Consider the following 13,276-nt stretch of genomic DNA (forward strand, 5'->3'; position numbering starts at 1 on the left):
GAACATTAATTCTTGCCATACTCCCATGAAGTGGGGAGGCATCATTGTCCCCATCTGTAAAATCCCACCCCTCATATACTTAAGGTGAAGTGACTTGCCCAACTCCAGAAAGGGGGATCCATGTCTGAGCCAAAGTTAGGGCTCCAGCATTCCTAGTTCCCAGCCCTTTGATGGGATCTCCTAGACCATTGCTTGTAACGGCAGAATTCCCCATTGGTTTCTAGATCTTACTGGGCAAGGGCATTTTGCTACAAACTTGTGTAGAACATTTCATTTTTGCCCTAATATGCAACCAATTGCAAGTGTGGCTTTTAGTGGCTCTTTTAAAAGTTCTCATGTGAAAGCAAAGCTCAGGCACAAACTGCTTCTCTGTGCCTTGATTCTGAGAGGTGCTGAGCCCCCCATTCACATTTTCAGTCCTTCTGGATTGAGGTCTGTGTGCTGAATTTCCCTTCCTCCCAGCTGGGCAGTGGGGAGGGGATCAGTGAGCCTGTGCTCTGCAGATGATGTTTCTAGCATGCTTTGGGATTTCCAGGGGGCTCCCATTTACATTCAGGGGAAGTGGCTGTGCTTGTCTGTTTATTTCATGTACTGACCAGATGCCGGGGGCAGCTGAAGGACATGGGGGGGGGGGGGGGAGGGGGTCTTCACTGCCTGCTTGTCGTCCTCCAGATGGAATCTCAAAACTTACAGATGTTGCTAGATGGAGCCCCATGTGCATTCCACTGAATCATACAGGACTAAGGGCTTGTGTATGTGGAAAGTTGCACTGAAATAATGTAGGGTGTGAATTTAAACCAATATCACTAAACCTGTGCAATTGTCTGTGTGTGGATGCCCTTATTCTAGTCTGAGCTGTAGAGACACCTAAAGTCAAGGTTGCCCAACACTTTCCATTATAAGACCTTGGTTTTAGTTGCTTATAACTCTTTGCCAAACAAAAACCATTTTGGCTGAAATTTTCCATGCTGGATGTCTGCCTTGGGTTGAATCTTTTTGGAAACATCAGCAAAAATGGTTCAGTTGTTTCTGATAATGAGATTAGGGACCAGGAGGGTGGGGCTGGGACTGGCTGGTCAAGGAGACTAGGACAAGGAGCCTGGAGATTGTGGAGGGGAGACTGGGATGAGGACACAGGCTGGAGGAAATAGGGACAGAATGGTCTGTGACCACTAGGGGGTACACTCCCCTTCAGAAGCTAGTACGGAACCTGAGATTCCTGTGTCTCAACATTCCTCCGCTGTCAGTAAATATCTGCAGAATTGGATTCTGCCCCTAGTGCACAGTTCCTATGTAATATTGTGCAAGTTAGTTAAACCGGACTTTTCACAGGTGCCTCTAACTGTGTTCCTCATTTTCGGAGTGCCCAGCGTGTTACTCAGCTGCAAATGAAGTCAATGGGAGCAGTGCTCTGAACTTATAAAGAGCTATATAATGCTAAGTACACTGAAAAAATCAGGCCCAAGCATCTCACGATCGGCACCTAAAATTAGTGGACACGTGATCTTAATTTCTGTCTCAGTTCTCCATCTGTAGAATGGAATGATGATGATATTTAGTACTTGTAGAGCACTTCATCAGTAGATCTCAGAGCTTTACACAGTAGGTCAGTATCATTATTTCCTTTTTACAGGTGGGGAAATTGAAGCACAGAGAGGTAAAGTGACTTGCTCAAGGTCATCCAGCAAGCCAGTGGCAGAGTCTAGACTAGAACCCAGGTCTTGAGTTCCAGTTCAGTGTTCTATCCAGTAGGCCACACTGCCTCTCTGGAATATTGTGAAAATAAACTCACTAATCTTTGGAAAGCCCTCAGGTACTATAGTGCCAAGCACCATAGAAATGCCCTTGAGGAAATTAATAATTCTGTCTTAGAGCAGGAGTTTGAATGCTGTGCAGGTAGTAAGACATGAGGCCACACTGAGATACTGAATAACTGCTCAGTAATTGAGCACTGTGCATTCTGTGCACTGAATGAAGCAGGAGAAATAGTGTGTGACCATGTAACTAAAGACACTAGCATAATACGTATGCAGAAATGGACTAAATTAAGGTAGCATGGGCAACCTTAATTCTGACATTTCCTAACTTCTGAATGTTTAGCTTTGCAACCATCATGTTCTCTTAACATAGCTATTTGGGTGTAATTTAGGCTACGGGTGCCTTCTTTTGATTTTGAGCTTAAGTAGTTTGCTTACTGACTTAAACCAAATGAACCTAGTCTTAGACAAGAATATCCACGCAGCCTTTTGCACCCATGTATTGGTTTGAAAACAGATTTAAGTTATCCTGACACAACTCCCTCGTATAAACAAGTCCTTTGACTGTTCCTTTCATTGCTGAATTGAGCAACAAGCTCTTCCTGGGCCCAGTAAACTCTGGGCTTCTCGGGCTCACTGGAAGCTCTTGCAACCTTTTTCCCCCTAACGTAGTCATTATTGCTGGGGAAGGTAAAAGAATTGACTCACTCTAGCCTTCCCCTCCTGCTGTTCCTTCCACCCCTATGGCCACCTTCCAAAATGCCACACGGTTTGTCATTTCCTTCCCACATTCATGACAAAGAAATCCAGTCACTTGGCCTTATCCTCCAGCTTAACTGTATTCAGATCCTCTGTAAGAACAGATGGCAACTGCAGCCTACTGCACCACTGAACAAGAGAGCGAAAACACTTGTCTCTACCTGTACTAGTGAAAATGAGCCAAAGATTTGCTAGTCTGCTTCTTCCCTGTAAGGAGCTCAGAGCTGCTGGTAATTAGCAAAGTATAAATCTCTAGCAATATAGGGACCCAAATTCTGATCCAGCGGACAAAGCTGGATATCATTCTAAATGCACCAGTTAGGAATTTATGTCCTGACTTTTGAAGGTGCTGAGCGTTCACAGCTCCTGTTGCGTTTAGTAGGAGCCGCAGTGGCTCAGGGTATGTCTGTACCATAGTTAAAAACCCGCAGCTAGCCGATGCCAGCAGGCTCTGGCTAAGGGGCTGTTTAATTGTGGTGTAGACATTCGGGCCTGGGCTCTAGGACCCTGCAAGGTGGGAAGGTCCCAGAGCTTGGGCTGCAGCCCAAGCCAAAATGTCTATGCCGCAATTAAACAGCTCTGCAGTCTGAGCCTCAGAAGTCAGTCAGTTGCAGGTATCTAATTGCAGTGTAGACATACCCCCGGCATCTTCAACAAGCTGTGACTTGCTTAAAAAGGGAAAGGTGACAAATGTCGTGTCTGTGGATTCATAGATTCTGAGGACTACTGTGATCATCTAGTTTGACCTCATGTATAACACAGGCCAGAGAACGTCCCAAAAATAATTCCTAGAGCAGATCTTCCAGAAAACCATCCAATCTTGATTTAAAAACTCTGAGTGCTGGAGAATCCACCACAACCCTTGGTAAATTGTTCCAATCCTTAGCCTCTACTGGGACTGGCAACAGGGGTGCCAGTCTAACTTGTCAGTCCAACTTGCCTGAGGAATCTCACTGCTAAAAGTTTGCATCTTAGTCTCATGATATGAACAAGAGGGACCCTGACGTCAGCCATCTATATGGCTAGGTATGGAGGAGAGAGTTCGACAATCGTTGGATTGCTTCTGTTTTTCTTTTAAGTAATGCTTTTGTACCGAGGATGCTGACTGTCCTAATGTGATACCAATATTTCATTTTAACAATAAATGAGAGCACAGTGTGGATTTGCAGGATGAATGAGGCAAAGCTGTGTGCTTAGTTTTGAATGAGTTCTGTTTATTCTATTGGGAGGCTGATGTTTCTTTTATTAAAAATGCTAATAGAATTATTTTGAGATCTCTGGTCTTAGTGCTTGGCTGTCATACAGGCCACTGGCACAGCTTCAGCTCATAGTGTTTTTATTAAACAGTAACCTAGAATTTCATTTCATGACCTCTTGTTTTTGTGTTTTTCCCTTCTCTCCTACTGCATGTTAGGATTCCAGGATACACAACAAGACACTGAAACGGACCCGGAAGTTTGTGGTGGATGGAGTGGAAGTGAGTATCACCACCTCCAAGATCATCAGCGAGGATGAGAAGAAAGATGAAGAGATGAGATTCCTCAGGCAAGTTGGAAGTTGGTCACTGGGAATTTGGGAGGGTTGGCTTGGCTGGCTCCCAGGACTAGCGATGGGACACAGAGCCTTTCACCTGAGCACATACCCAGTAGTGACCTCAATTCGCCACATGGTAGCGAAATGTTAATGGAAACAGTCCAGCTCACAATGGGCAGCTGTCCACAACGTACAAACCACCTCACTGGCACCCTTGTTGGCAGTCCCAGTAGAGGCTAAGGATTGGACATTGACAGTGGACATTGAGGTACACTTTCACTTATAGGCCATGCATTCACTGCTGAGGCTTACCAGTGGCATTCTGTGGGAGAAGCTTGCACTGCCTCTGTCTTGGCTAAGCCTGTTGTGGATAAACTTACTTCCATTTCCAGAGCCATCAGTGTGACACATCAACTCAACTAAAATAAACTAATAGAACTTCTCAAGATGCTTTTGTTTGTTGGCTTTTGTATTTGCTCGGATAGACTTTTATTAACAGAAGAACTAAGAGGAATTTTAGTATTCGACATGTTCAGGCCCTCGAAAGCTTTGATTCCATTACATTTTTGTAGCCTTCAAGCCTCTAGGATTCTAGTGGGGGGGAGAGAGGGCAGTTTCTGGCTTCATTATGGTTAGTGGTGACAGTGAAATGTGCTCCCATAAGGTACATTACTCTTCAGCTAGTCTGTTTCCCAAGTGCCATGGGAAATTTACTCTTAAGTTGGAGCAGTCCTGAGGGCCAGGCAGGTGCCAAGTGGCCCTAGAATACAGGGAATGCAAAGATGGCTTAAAGCCACTCTTGCACCCTCTTCTTCCTGCCCAAGTACTGGGAAGAAGAAACTGAAAATTGGGCCTCTGTTTTCATAACTGGCCTGCTCTACCTACACTACTGGGTGTGGAGGGGGGGGGGCAAGTGGGACAGAGGAGGGGTTGAAAACTCACACGTCACCGCACAAAAGTGCGTTCAGAGAAAGCTGCCATTTCACAGGGTTTGCCCAGCAGGTTTAGTGCATTTTCTTTGCATATCTTTTCCCACTTGCAAGTTTCATATCTGGGTTGTTTTCCTACTGCTTGTTGGAATGTGCCAAGATATTGATTTTTAAGGCTGGAGTGGAGAGGAGCAGATCTTGTTGGGCAAATTGATTTAATGGGGTGAGTGCGTTTGGATAAGGGAAATTGCTCTAAAGTGGTTTTCCCAGCAGGATTCCTAGACACTGTGTGGTGTGCTGAAGAGCCTAACGCTAATGCACTGGAGCGAAGGTCACACTGGGAATTTCACTTAAAAACTGTGACTCTTTCTCCCCCCACCCCCACCAGGACATCAGCAATTTCCAGCTGAGCCAGCCTGTAAACCTGGCAAATGGGCATGGATATGACACTCAGACCAGGCTAGGACTCCCTAATAGATGCTTCAGTGAAAGGCAGATGACTAGATCAGATCTGAGGTGTAACATCTCCTTGGTTCACATGGGAAAACTACCCTTCCCACCATCTGTGTCATGGACTGCCCTCACTCCTGAACTTACAGGATGGGCAGGGCAGCCCTAACAGGCTGAATTGTATTGCAAAGACTACTATAAAGTTAGACTGGATGGGACGTAATAGACCGGTTTTACCCTGCTGGGTAGGAGAGGCTTCTTTCCTACAAGTATATCTTCAAGGGGTTTCTCTAGACAAGTTTTAATTGTCCCAAGCAATGGGGCTTCCACTGCTATTCTGCTTGCTAATAGATCTTGCCTGTAAGATTTGACCCTCTTGCCCTTGTTAATATCGCTAACATCCTGCCTTCCTACAGACAGAGAACTGGTGCCATGGAGCCTGGATGCAAATCAATGAGTCTGCATTTACCTCGCTCCCCGAGTTCAAAGCAGTAACCCTTTCCTGATCATTAGGGGGTTGCCTGTGTGGTTGGTTGGTTTGCACTGTGGTTGAATATTCATTGAAAATGCTATTTCTGCTCCCATGTTATTTCACTTACAAATTGTGCCTGCATGGGGAAGGCACCAAGCCTGGAATTTTACTTGTGGTTTTTTTAACCCTTTTAGGCGCCAGGAGTTGCGGGAGTTGCGCCTGCTTCAGAAAGAGGAACACCGGAACCAGACCCAACTGAACAACAAACACCACCTGCAGCTGGAACAAATGCTGAGGCGCTTTGAACAAGAAATGACGGTAGGTGAGAAGGGGAAGGTGAACCTAAATGTCCTAGCTAGGTTGACTTCTCCTTTGCAACTGTCCTGCAGATACAGAGCGAGAGATGCCGTGTACTCTAGGCTGGTCAGCAGAGATATTCAATGCCTATTGTTACACAAGCCATTAAAAACTAATACTAAACCCTTGCTCACTCTTCTAAAGCGATGCTGGCTGGATTCACTGTGCTGTTCGAATGCATCACTCAGAGAGGGCACAACAATCAAGGAAACCCTTTGGGAGCCAGCAGCCCTACGCTGGTTTGCCAGAACCCATTGCTGTGGGCCAGAACTTCCTTTATACCCACCCTATCCAATAGCAAAGGGGAGGTGCTGGGCCAGCTCTTGTCCCCATATTCTGGTGGTGTCAGAGCCAAGCCCATAGGTGAGACCTTGGGTCCTATGCACTGAATGCAGGTGAATTGTGCTGTAGTGATTTACAGGCTGTGCGCCCAGCTGTGCCTGCTCGAGGGAGAGGCATCAGCATGCGTTGAAGTAAATGGATGTTTTTTCATAGCCAAGTCAGATTTAAAAAAAAAAACCTTTCAGGAGCCAGCAGATAAGTGTATCCTGCGTCCTGTCAGTAACCCCCAGGTCTGCTTGAAGGCCAAGAGACTATACGCATTTCACATGTTTCCCTAAATATTTAGAGTCTCTCTTGACCTGTTTGACATGCCATCCAGTTGAATCCCTCCTTAAAAAGAAGTACCTGCTCACTAAGATTTTTGCCAACATCGTGGTGTGACACATTAAGGAACAATGATGTGCTCCCTCTACAGTTCTCCTGAGGCACTTAGCAATCAAACCACATCCCACAAGGGCCCATGTTCCTGCTGACGGTGGTATAATGCTGGTGCGACTCAAGAGTAGAGAGAAGACAGATACGTCGGTGAAATGTTGCAGAAGGCAATGTCCTTCAGTGGTTTGCATACCCAGGGATGTTGAGCAAGAAATCTTACATTTGGGCTCCTCCCAGCACCAGTCTCTGCCCAGGATGTCGCTACCAGAAGTATATTGCACGTCAGGAATGAAGTTCACCTGCTGAGCTGGCCAAACCCAGAGATGGAATAAGGGGGGTTCTGCTGCTCAAGCCCTGGTCTACACTGGGGGGGGGGGGGAGAGAATCTATCTAAGTTACAGTGAATAACGTAGCTGAAGTCGACTTACTTAGATCTACTTACCGCAGTGTCTTCACTGCAGTAGGTCAACTGCTGGCGCTCCCCAATCGTCTCCGCCTACGTTTCTCGCTCCGGTGGAGTACTGGAGTTGACGGGAGAGCGCTTGGTGGTCGATTTATCGCGTCTTCACTAGACACAATAAATTGACCCCCCCCATTGGATCGATCGCTCCGGAGGTAAGTGTAGACATGCCCAAGATTGAGGTGCATTGGCAGAACTGGGGGTGGGGGAGACATTTGCACAACGCCTGCCCACCCCAGGCTTGGCTCTGCCCAATATAATTAGTATCTCGTTTTCATAAACTTCTTGCGTCCACTTATAAAAAGAGGCTCAACTCCTTCAGTGCTCGCTATTTTTTGATTTGAGAAAATATAGCCCAGAAAAGGTTTAGTCTGAACTTCGTTCTCTTTCCTCCCCCACCTCCCCACCCCCAAAATATAGGCAAAAAAGAAATTCTATGACACTGAGCTGGAGAACCTAGAACGTCAACAGAAGCAGCAGATCGAGAAGATGGAACAAGATCACTCGTTACGCCGGCGGGAAGAGGCAAAGCGCATCCGTGCTGAGCAGGAACGAGACTACAACAAATTCCAGGAGCAGCTTAAGCAGAAGAAGAAGGAGGTAAAAATAGGAAAGGGATGGGGAAGAACTGGTTTGCGCTAGCTGTTACGGAGAGCTTTCCTTCCAGGAGTGGATTGCGGCATCCTTACCCAGGGGATATCTTGGGGGCAGGGAGGTGAGAGGCAGCAGTAGCTGTCTTCAGTGGGAGGCTTCTGCTTTTCTCTTATGCCCTAGGATTGTTCCTGTAGCCCAGCTCCTGAGGTGGAGCTTCAGCCTAAGTTACCTGCTGAGAAGTCTCTTCTCCTCTCTCAAAGGTCAAGACCGAAGTTGAGAAGCTTCCCCGGTATGTGCGCAAGGAGAGCATGAAGGTGAAGACAGAGGAATTTGTGCAGAAGAAGCAAGTCTTGGTAAGCCCAAGAAAGGATTAGCCCCACACCGAAGAGCAGGGGGGATGCAGGAGAGGGGCACCTGGAGACTTGGCTTCTTACCTCCAAGTGCCACAGGGTTTAAAATACCGAAGGTGCACGTAAAGTTACAGCTGGAAAACAGCTCACTGTACTGGCATCTCCCCCCAGGAACGAGAGTTTGTAGCCAAACAGAAAGAGGATCTGGAGCTGGCCATGAATAATATTACTATGCAGAACAGGAAGGAGATCTGCGACAAGGAGCGTGAGTGCCTGAACAAAAAGCAGCAGCTCATGAGAGGTGAGTGGGATAGAGTGAGGAGGGAGAAAACAAATGCTGTAGTGATGGGTTTATCCAATGTTGGCTCTTCCTACACAACAGATGCTGACATTGCTGCAAGCTGTCAGGAGGATTTAGCAATAAACAGCCTTGCCAGATCCTGCCTGAATGTTTAATAATAATAATACTTAGCGGTTTAATCTCCAAAGCGCTTTACAAATACGAACCAATTAGGCCTCATAATTACAAGAGACAATTCACAGATATGGCTTGCAACCAGGGCCTCTTGGAAAACAGGAGAAGGTGTATGATTGCCCCTTCATCTGCTTTACTGCTCCCGAGTAATGGGATCACTAGAGCTCAGGAGAAGAGTGAGTGTGTGTTAATTTCTCTCTTCTTCCTTAGACCGAGAAGCCTCCATCTGGGAGCTAGAAGAGCACCACCTACAGGAGAAACACCAGCTTATCAAGCAGCAATTGAAGGACCAGTATTTCCTCCAGAGACATGAGCTGGTCCGGAAGCATGACAAGGTAAGAGAGTGCAGCCCTTTGTGACCTTGACCCCTTCTGCCGCCCAGCAAGGCAGTGAGCCGCTGCCTGGAACCTGCCCCTGGTGGGTCTGCAAGGAGTGGTCATTCCCACTCTTTGAACTGCATGCCCCTGAAAGCGAAAGGAATGGGGAAAGAGGGATGGTGGTTGTCGCAGGTGGGTGGGCGTGTAGCAGGACAAGGAGTGAATATCAGCCTGTTTTGTTGCTAATATTTGGGATCCCTTCCCTGTGCTGTGTGAGTGTTGCCTCAAGGAGAGAGGCATGTGCTTAGAGATCTTAGACAATGAGCTATTTCCAGAAAGTCTCTGATGTGTTGCTGGTTTACAGGATGGCAGGGGAATTGAAAGTATGAAATAGTTGCATGAAAGCAGCAGGGCTTTGTAGTTAACCTGACTCACTTGAAATCCTTCAGTAAGATGCCTGTGGCCAGGCTTGCCGAATGAAGATTCTAGCTGTTCTGTGGAGAAGATCCCAACTCCCACCCTTGAGGGACAAGGCTAGCACTGCACCCGTGTTTCCGCTCCTGGAATGTTGCCATGATACAAATTACCTGGGGAGCTATCTGCTCAGATTCTGGCTCTTTGCATCTTGCCCATGATCAGTTGTGTCTTCATTTCTCCCTTTGTGATGGGAAGGGCCCCATTCCCACCTGGAGCATGGGGAATCCTTGCCCACCAGGCCATGTCATGGACTCAGAAGGGAGCACATGGAAGCTCAGACAGGTCTGAGTCCCTGTTGTGGGCTGCCATTTTTCTTCATCTTAACCTCCATCTTAACCCCGCTTTCCCTGTGGCCTGTTTGACACGTTGTTTTCCCACAGCCCTAGAGAGGAGCTTTTGTTCTAGTCACCAATGCTGTGGTGTTTTCTACCGTTCCCTAGCACAGTAACCACCCTCCTGCTCTCCATTGGCCTGACTTGCCTTTTCTCTCTGCTGACCTTGCTTTCTTTCCTTGCTTTGCTGTTCTAGGAGCGAGAGCAAATGCAACGTTATAACCAGCGAATGATAGAACAACTGAGGATTCGGCAGCAGCAGGAGAAAGGTCGTCTCCCCAAAATCCAGAGGAGTGAAGGGAAGACCCGCATGGCTATGTACAAGAAGAGCCTCCACATAAACTCCAGTGGGAGCATGTCAGAACAGAGGGAGAAGATAAAACAGGTCAGGCTCACTGAGCCACGTGGTAATGCTGCAGAACACATGGGCTCTGGAGACTTCCCGCATGGCCGAGGGGTGGAGCACTGCACTGCTTTGCAGGCGACATAGCAGTGCTAGAGGGAAATGCCAGCCATCTTTCAACAGTAGTGCACCCTGGGAAACTAAGGGCAGCATTGATGTGCCCTGTGGGAGGAAAGCAGTGGTATAACTTGTCGGTCCTCCGGTAACCCATGAAAGCCTGTATCAAAGTAGTGCAGAGTCCTGCACTCGGGGAGGGATTTCCAAAGGCGACCTTGACCCCTTCTGCCGCCCAGCAAGGCAGTGAGCCACTGCCTGGAACCTGCCCCTGGTGTGTCTGCAAGGAGTTGTCATTCCCATTCTTTGAACTGCGTGCCCAAAAGCGAAGGGAATGGGGAAAGAGGGATGGTGGTTGTGGCAGTGGGTGGGCGTGACTTAGAACAAGTCAGTGGGACATGTGCTCCTAAACCCCCAGAACCCAGCCATGTCACTGCAGGTCCCGTTATAAGGGGTAAGGGAAACTATTTCTCCTGTTAAAATTAATTGACCACATTCATTAGTGTTAGGAGCCTGAGGTGAAAACTGCTCCTCAGATCTGGGGTTGCTGCTGAATGCCCCCAGCTCGTCCAAACGCTCAGAGGATTTTCAGTAGAATAACAGCAGCATAACAGGCCTGCTGCAGGCCCAGCAGCTTAACAATGAAGTGGATCACTTCTAGGATGAGCTCTCGTTCACATGAAAATACCTGCATGTGGGTACTATATGTCCACATGGGTCTAGGATGTTCTGGGGCAGCCTAGGAGAGTGCCAGCAACCACTATATTTAGATCCATAATATGTTTATTTTAACGTTGTTCAATTAAAAGGGCATCTGTTTTGATCTTGCCTGACTCTGTGGAGTTGGGGCTGAGTTTTGAGCCAGGTTGTTTTGAATGGGTTATATATGGATGTCACAGTTAAACTGAGCATTTAGGTGTCCCCCACCTTGGCTCTTTATTCCTTTGATGGTGTCAGCTCATTAACTTCTTAGCCAGCCTCTGCTCTTGGGTGACTGAGGGTATTGGGGGGGCTGCTTTCTGTTCCAGTTTGCTCAGCAGGAAGAAAAGCGGCAAAAGGCAGAGCGGCAGCAGCAGCAGCAGAAACATGAGTTCCAGATGAAGGAAATGAGTGCCCAGTGTGAGAGCAATGCGAACGAACTGCAGCAACTGCAGGTAACGTCACACTGAGGCAGAGCTGCACGTATGCAGTCAGATGTATAGGCTGGGGGGGGGGGGGGGGGGGGGAGAGCATCATTCCACTAGCATTACCTGTACGGAGGAGGGGTCCTGGCTGCTGTGAGAAATATGGTTGTGGGAACTGGCAGTTAAGTTTGACTAAAGGTGCAATCTCCCATCTGTTCCTATTAGAGGGTTCCCTTAAACACGTGATCATAGTTGAGAGCTTTGAGCTGCCTAAGGTTCAGCAGAAGTGGTGTAAAACCATAGGATGAGCATGGGTGGAGAGGGGTCTCCATTTCATCTGGGGCATGTAGGGAGGGGATGGTTCTAGTGTCTGCTTGATACAGTCCATCCATAGACTCCTTATACCTTCTTCTGGCTGTTTTATTTAGAATGAGAAGTGTCACCTCTTGGTGGAACATGAGACCCAGAAGCTGAAGGCCCTGGATGAAAACCACAACCAGCACCTGAAGGACTGGCGGGATATGCTGAGGCCACGGAAGAAGGTAACATTCCCTGCACGCAGGCCGCTGAAGCCTGGTTGGCTGGCAGGGGCTGTGTCAATACAGTGACAGCATGACTGAAAATACAGATCTCTTGTTTGTTCGTTTTTGCATTAAGGCTCTGGAGGACGAGCTGAACCAGAAGAAGTGGGAGCAGGAGATGTTCTTCAAACTGAGCGAGGAGGCAGATGGTCAGACCCCAGCGTCCCCAAACAAACCTGTCAAGTTCGTTCCCTTCAGCTCTGCAGAGTGCTCATAACGCCTGGATCCGGGCGGGCCAGCAAGCTAGCTGGCACTCGCTCTACCTTGATTAGCTGTGGACAAGCAACTCAGGACTCCTGGGACCCTCTCACTGACACGCCAGCCACCCTCAGGGCAGTGCCCTTCTGTCCCTCTGCTCTGCCTGAGAGAAATGGCCTCCTGCCACTTCTGTCTGACACTGGGAGATCAGCTTGATTCTGAGCAGAGGTGGCATTTCCTGGGGCTGGCTCACATTGCCAGAAGAGCTGCAGTGACACTCCCAGCCAGGAGAGCTGGCAGGGCTGTGCCCGTGATCCTACTCATGCTGTCTGCTGAACTCTTTATCCCGTGGATGAGCCTGGTGCCCATGCTATGTCCAATCCTAGATCGGAGCAATAAATGCTGTGGACATGAGGTGTTAGGGGCTCTCAAACACTGTTCAAAGTGGTTATTTAAACTTCCCTATTCTTTGTGGCTACCTCCTTCCCCTCTTTGTTACCAGGGCAGTGGTTGGGTGCAGTTTGTCAGCATTAGCATTGTGTGATGCTACCCTGGCCTCCTGGATCCATGAGGCCTACAAGCATTCAGATGGTTTTCTTACAAAATGCAAAGCAGAGTTGCCTGTGTTGTACTGTGGTCTCCATCTACCCTGGTTGCTCGAACGGGGTTCAGCAGTTTTTCCTCCCAATTTAAACCCTGGGGGACTAACTGGGCTCCCCCACTGAAATGTCTCTGCTTCTCCTTTGTTTGCCCTGGGAGTTGATGTTAAATGGCACAGCTCCCCCTCAGGTTCCTAGTCACTCTGTGGCACTCACTGACCCCCCACCCCCCAGGACTGTGTGGGGTATGGTGTCTAGGAATCACACCTGGCTGTGCCACAGGGCAGTATGAAGCATCACAGCTAAGCTGCTAGGCCAGCCTAAAGCTCTTGCCTCCT

The 13,276-nt window shown here is 48.1% G+C and overlaps 1 protein-coding gene across 1 annotated transcript in view; it reads left to right on the plus strand.

Moving 5' to 3' along the window:
- Positions 1-12,358, plus strand: part of STK10 (serine/threonine kinase 10) — a 76,952-nt gene extending 64,594 nt beyond the window's left edge. Inside the window, exons 10-19 of the mRNA XM_065409352.1 lie at positions 3,931-4,061; positions 6,095-6,218; positions 7,855-8,034; positions 8,289-8,381; positions 8,550-8,679; positions 9,064-9,188; positions 10,176-10,364; positions 11,465-11,590; positions 11,989-12,102; positions 12,218-12,358. Coding sequence (XP_065265424.1) covers positions 3,931-4,061; positions 6,095-6,218; positions 7,855-8,034; positions 8,289-8,381; positions 8,550-8,679; positions 9,064-9,188; positions 10,176-10,364; positions 11,465-11,590; positions 11,989-12,102; positions 12,218-12,358 — 1,353 coding nt within the window. The remainder of the gene's footprint in view (positions 1-3,930; positions 4,062-6,094; positions 6,219-7,854; positions 8,035-8,288; positions 8,382-8,549; positions 8,680-9,063; positions 9,189-10,175; positions 10,365-11,464; positions 11,591-11,988; positions 12,103-12,217) is intronic.
- Positions 12,359-13,276: the final 918 nt, after the last annotated feature.

This window comes from Emys orbicularis, chromosome 8, assembly GCF_028017835.1.
Source record: "Emys orbicularis isolate rEmyOrb1 chromosome 8, rEmyOrb1.hap1, whole genome shotgun sequence".
NCBI classification, from domain to species: domain Eukaryota; kingdom Metazoa; phylum Chordata; order Testudines; family Emydidae; genus Emys; species Emys orbicularis.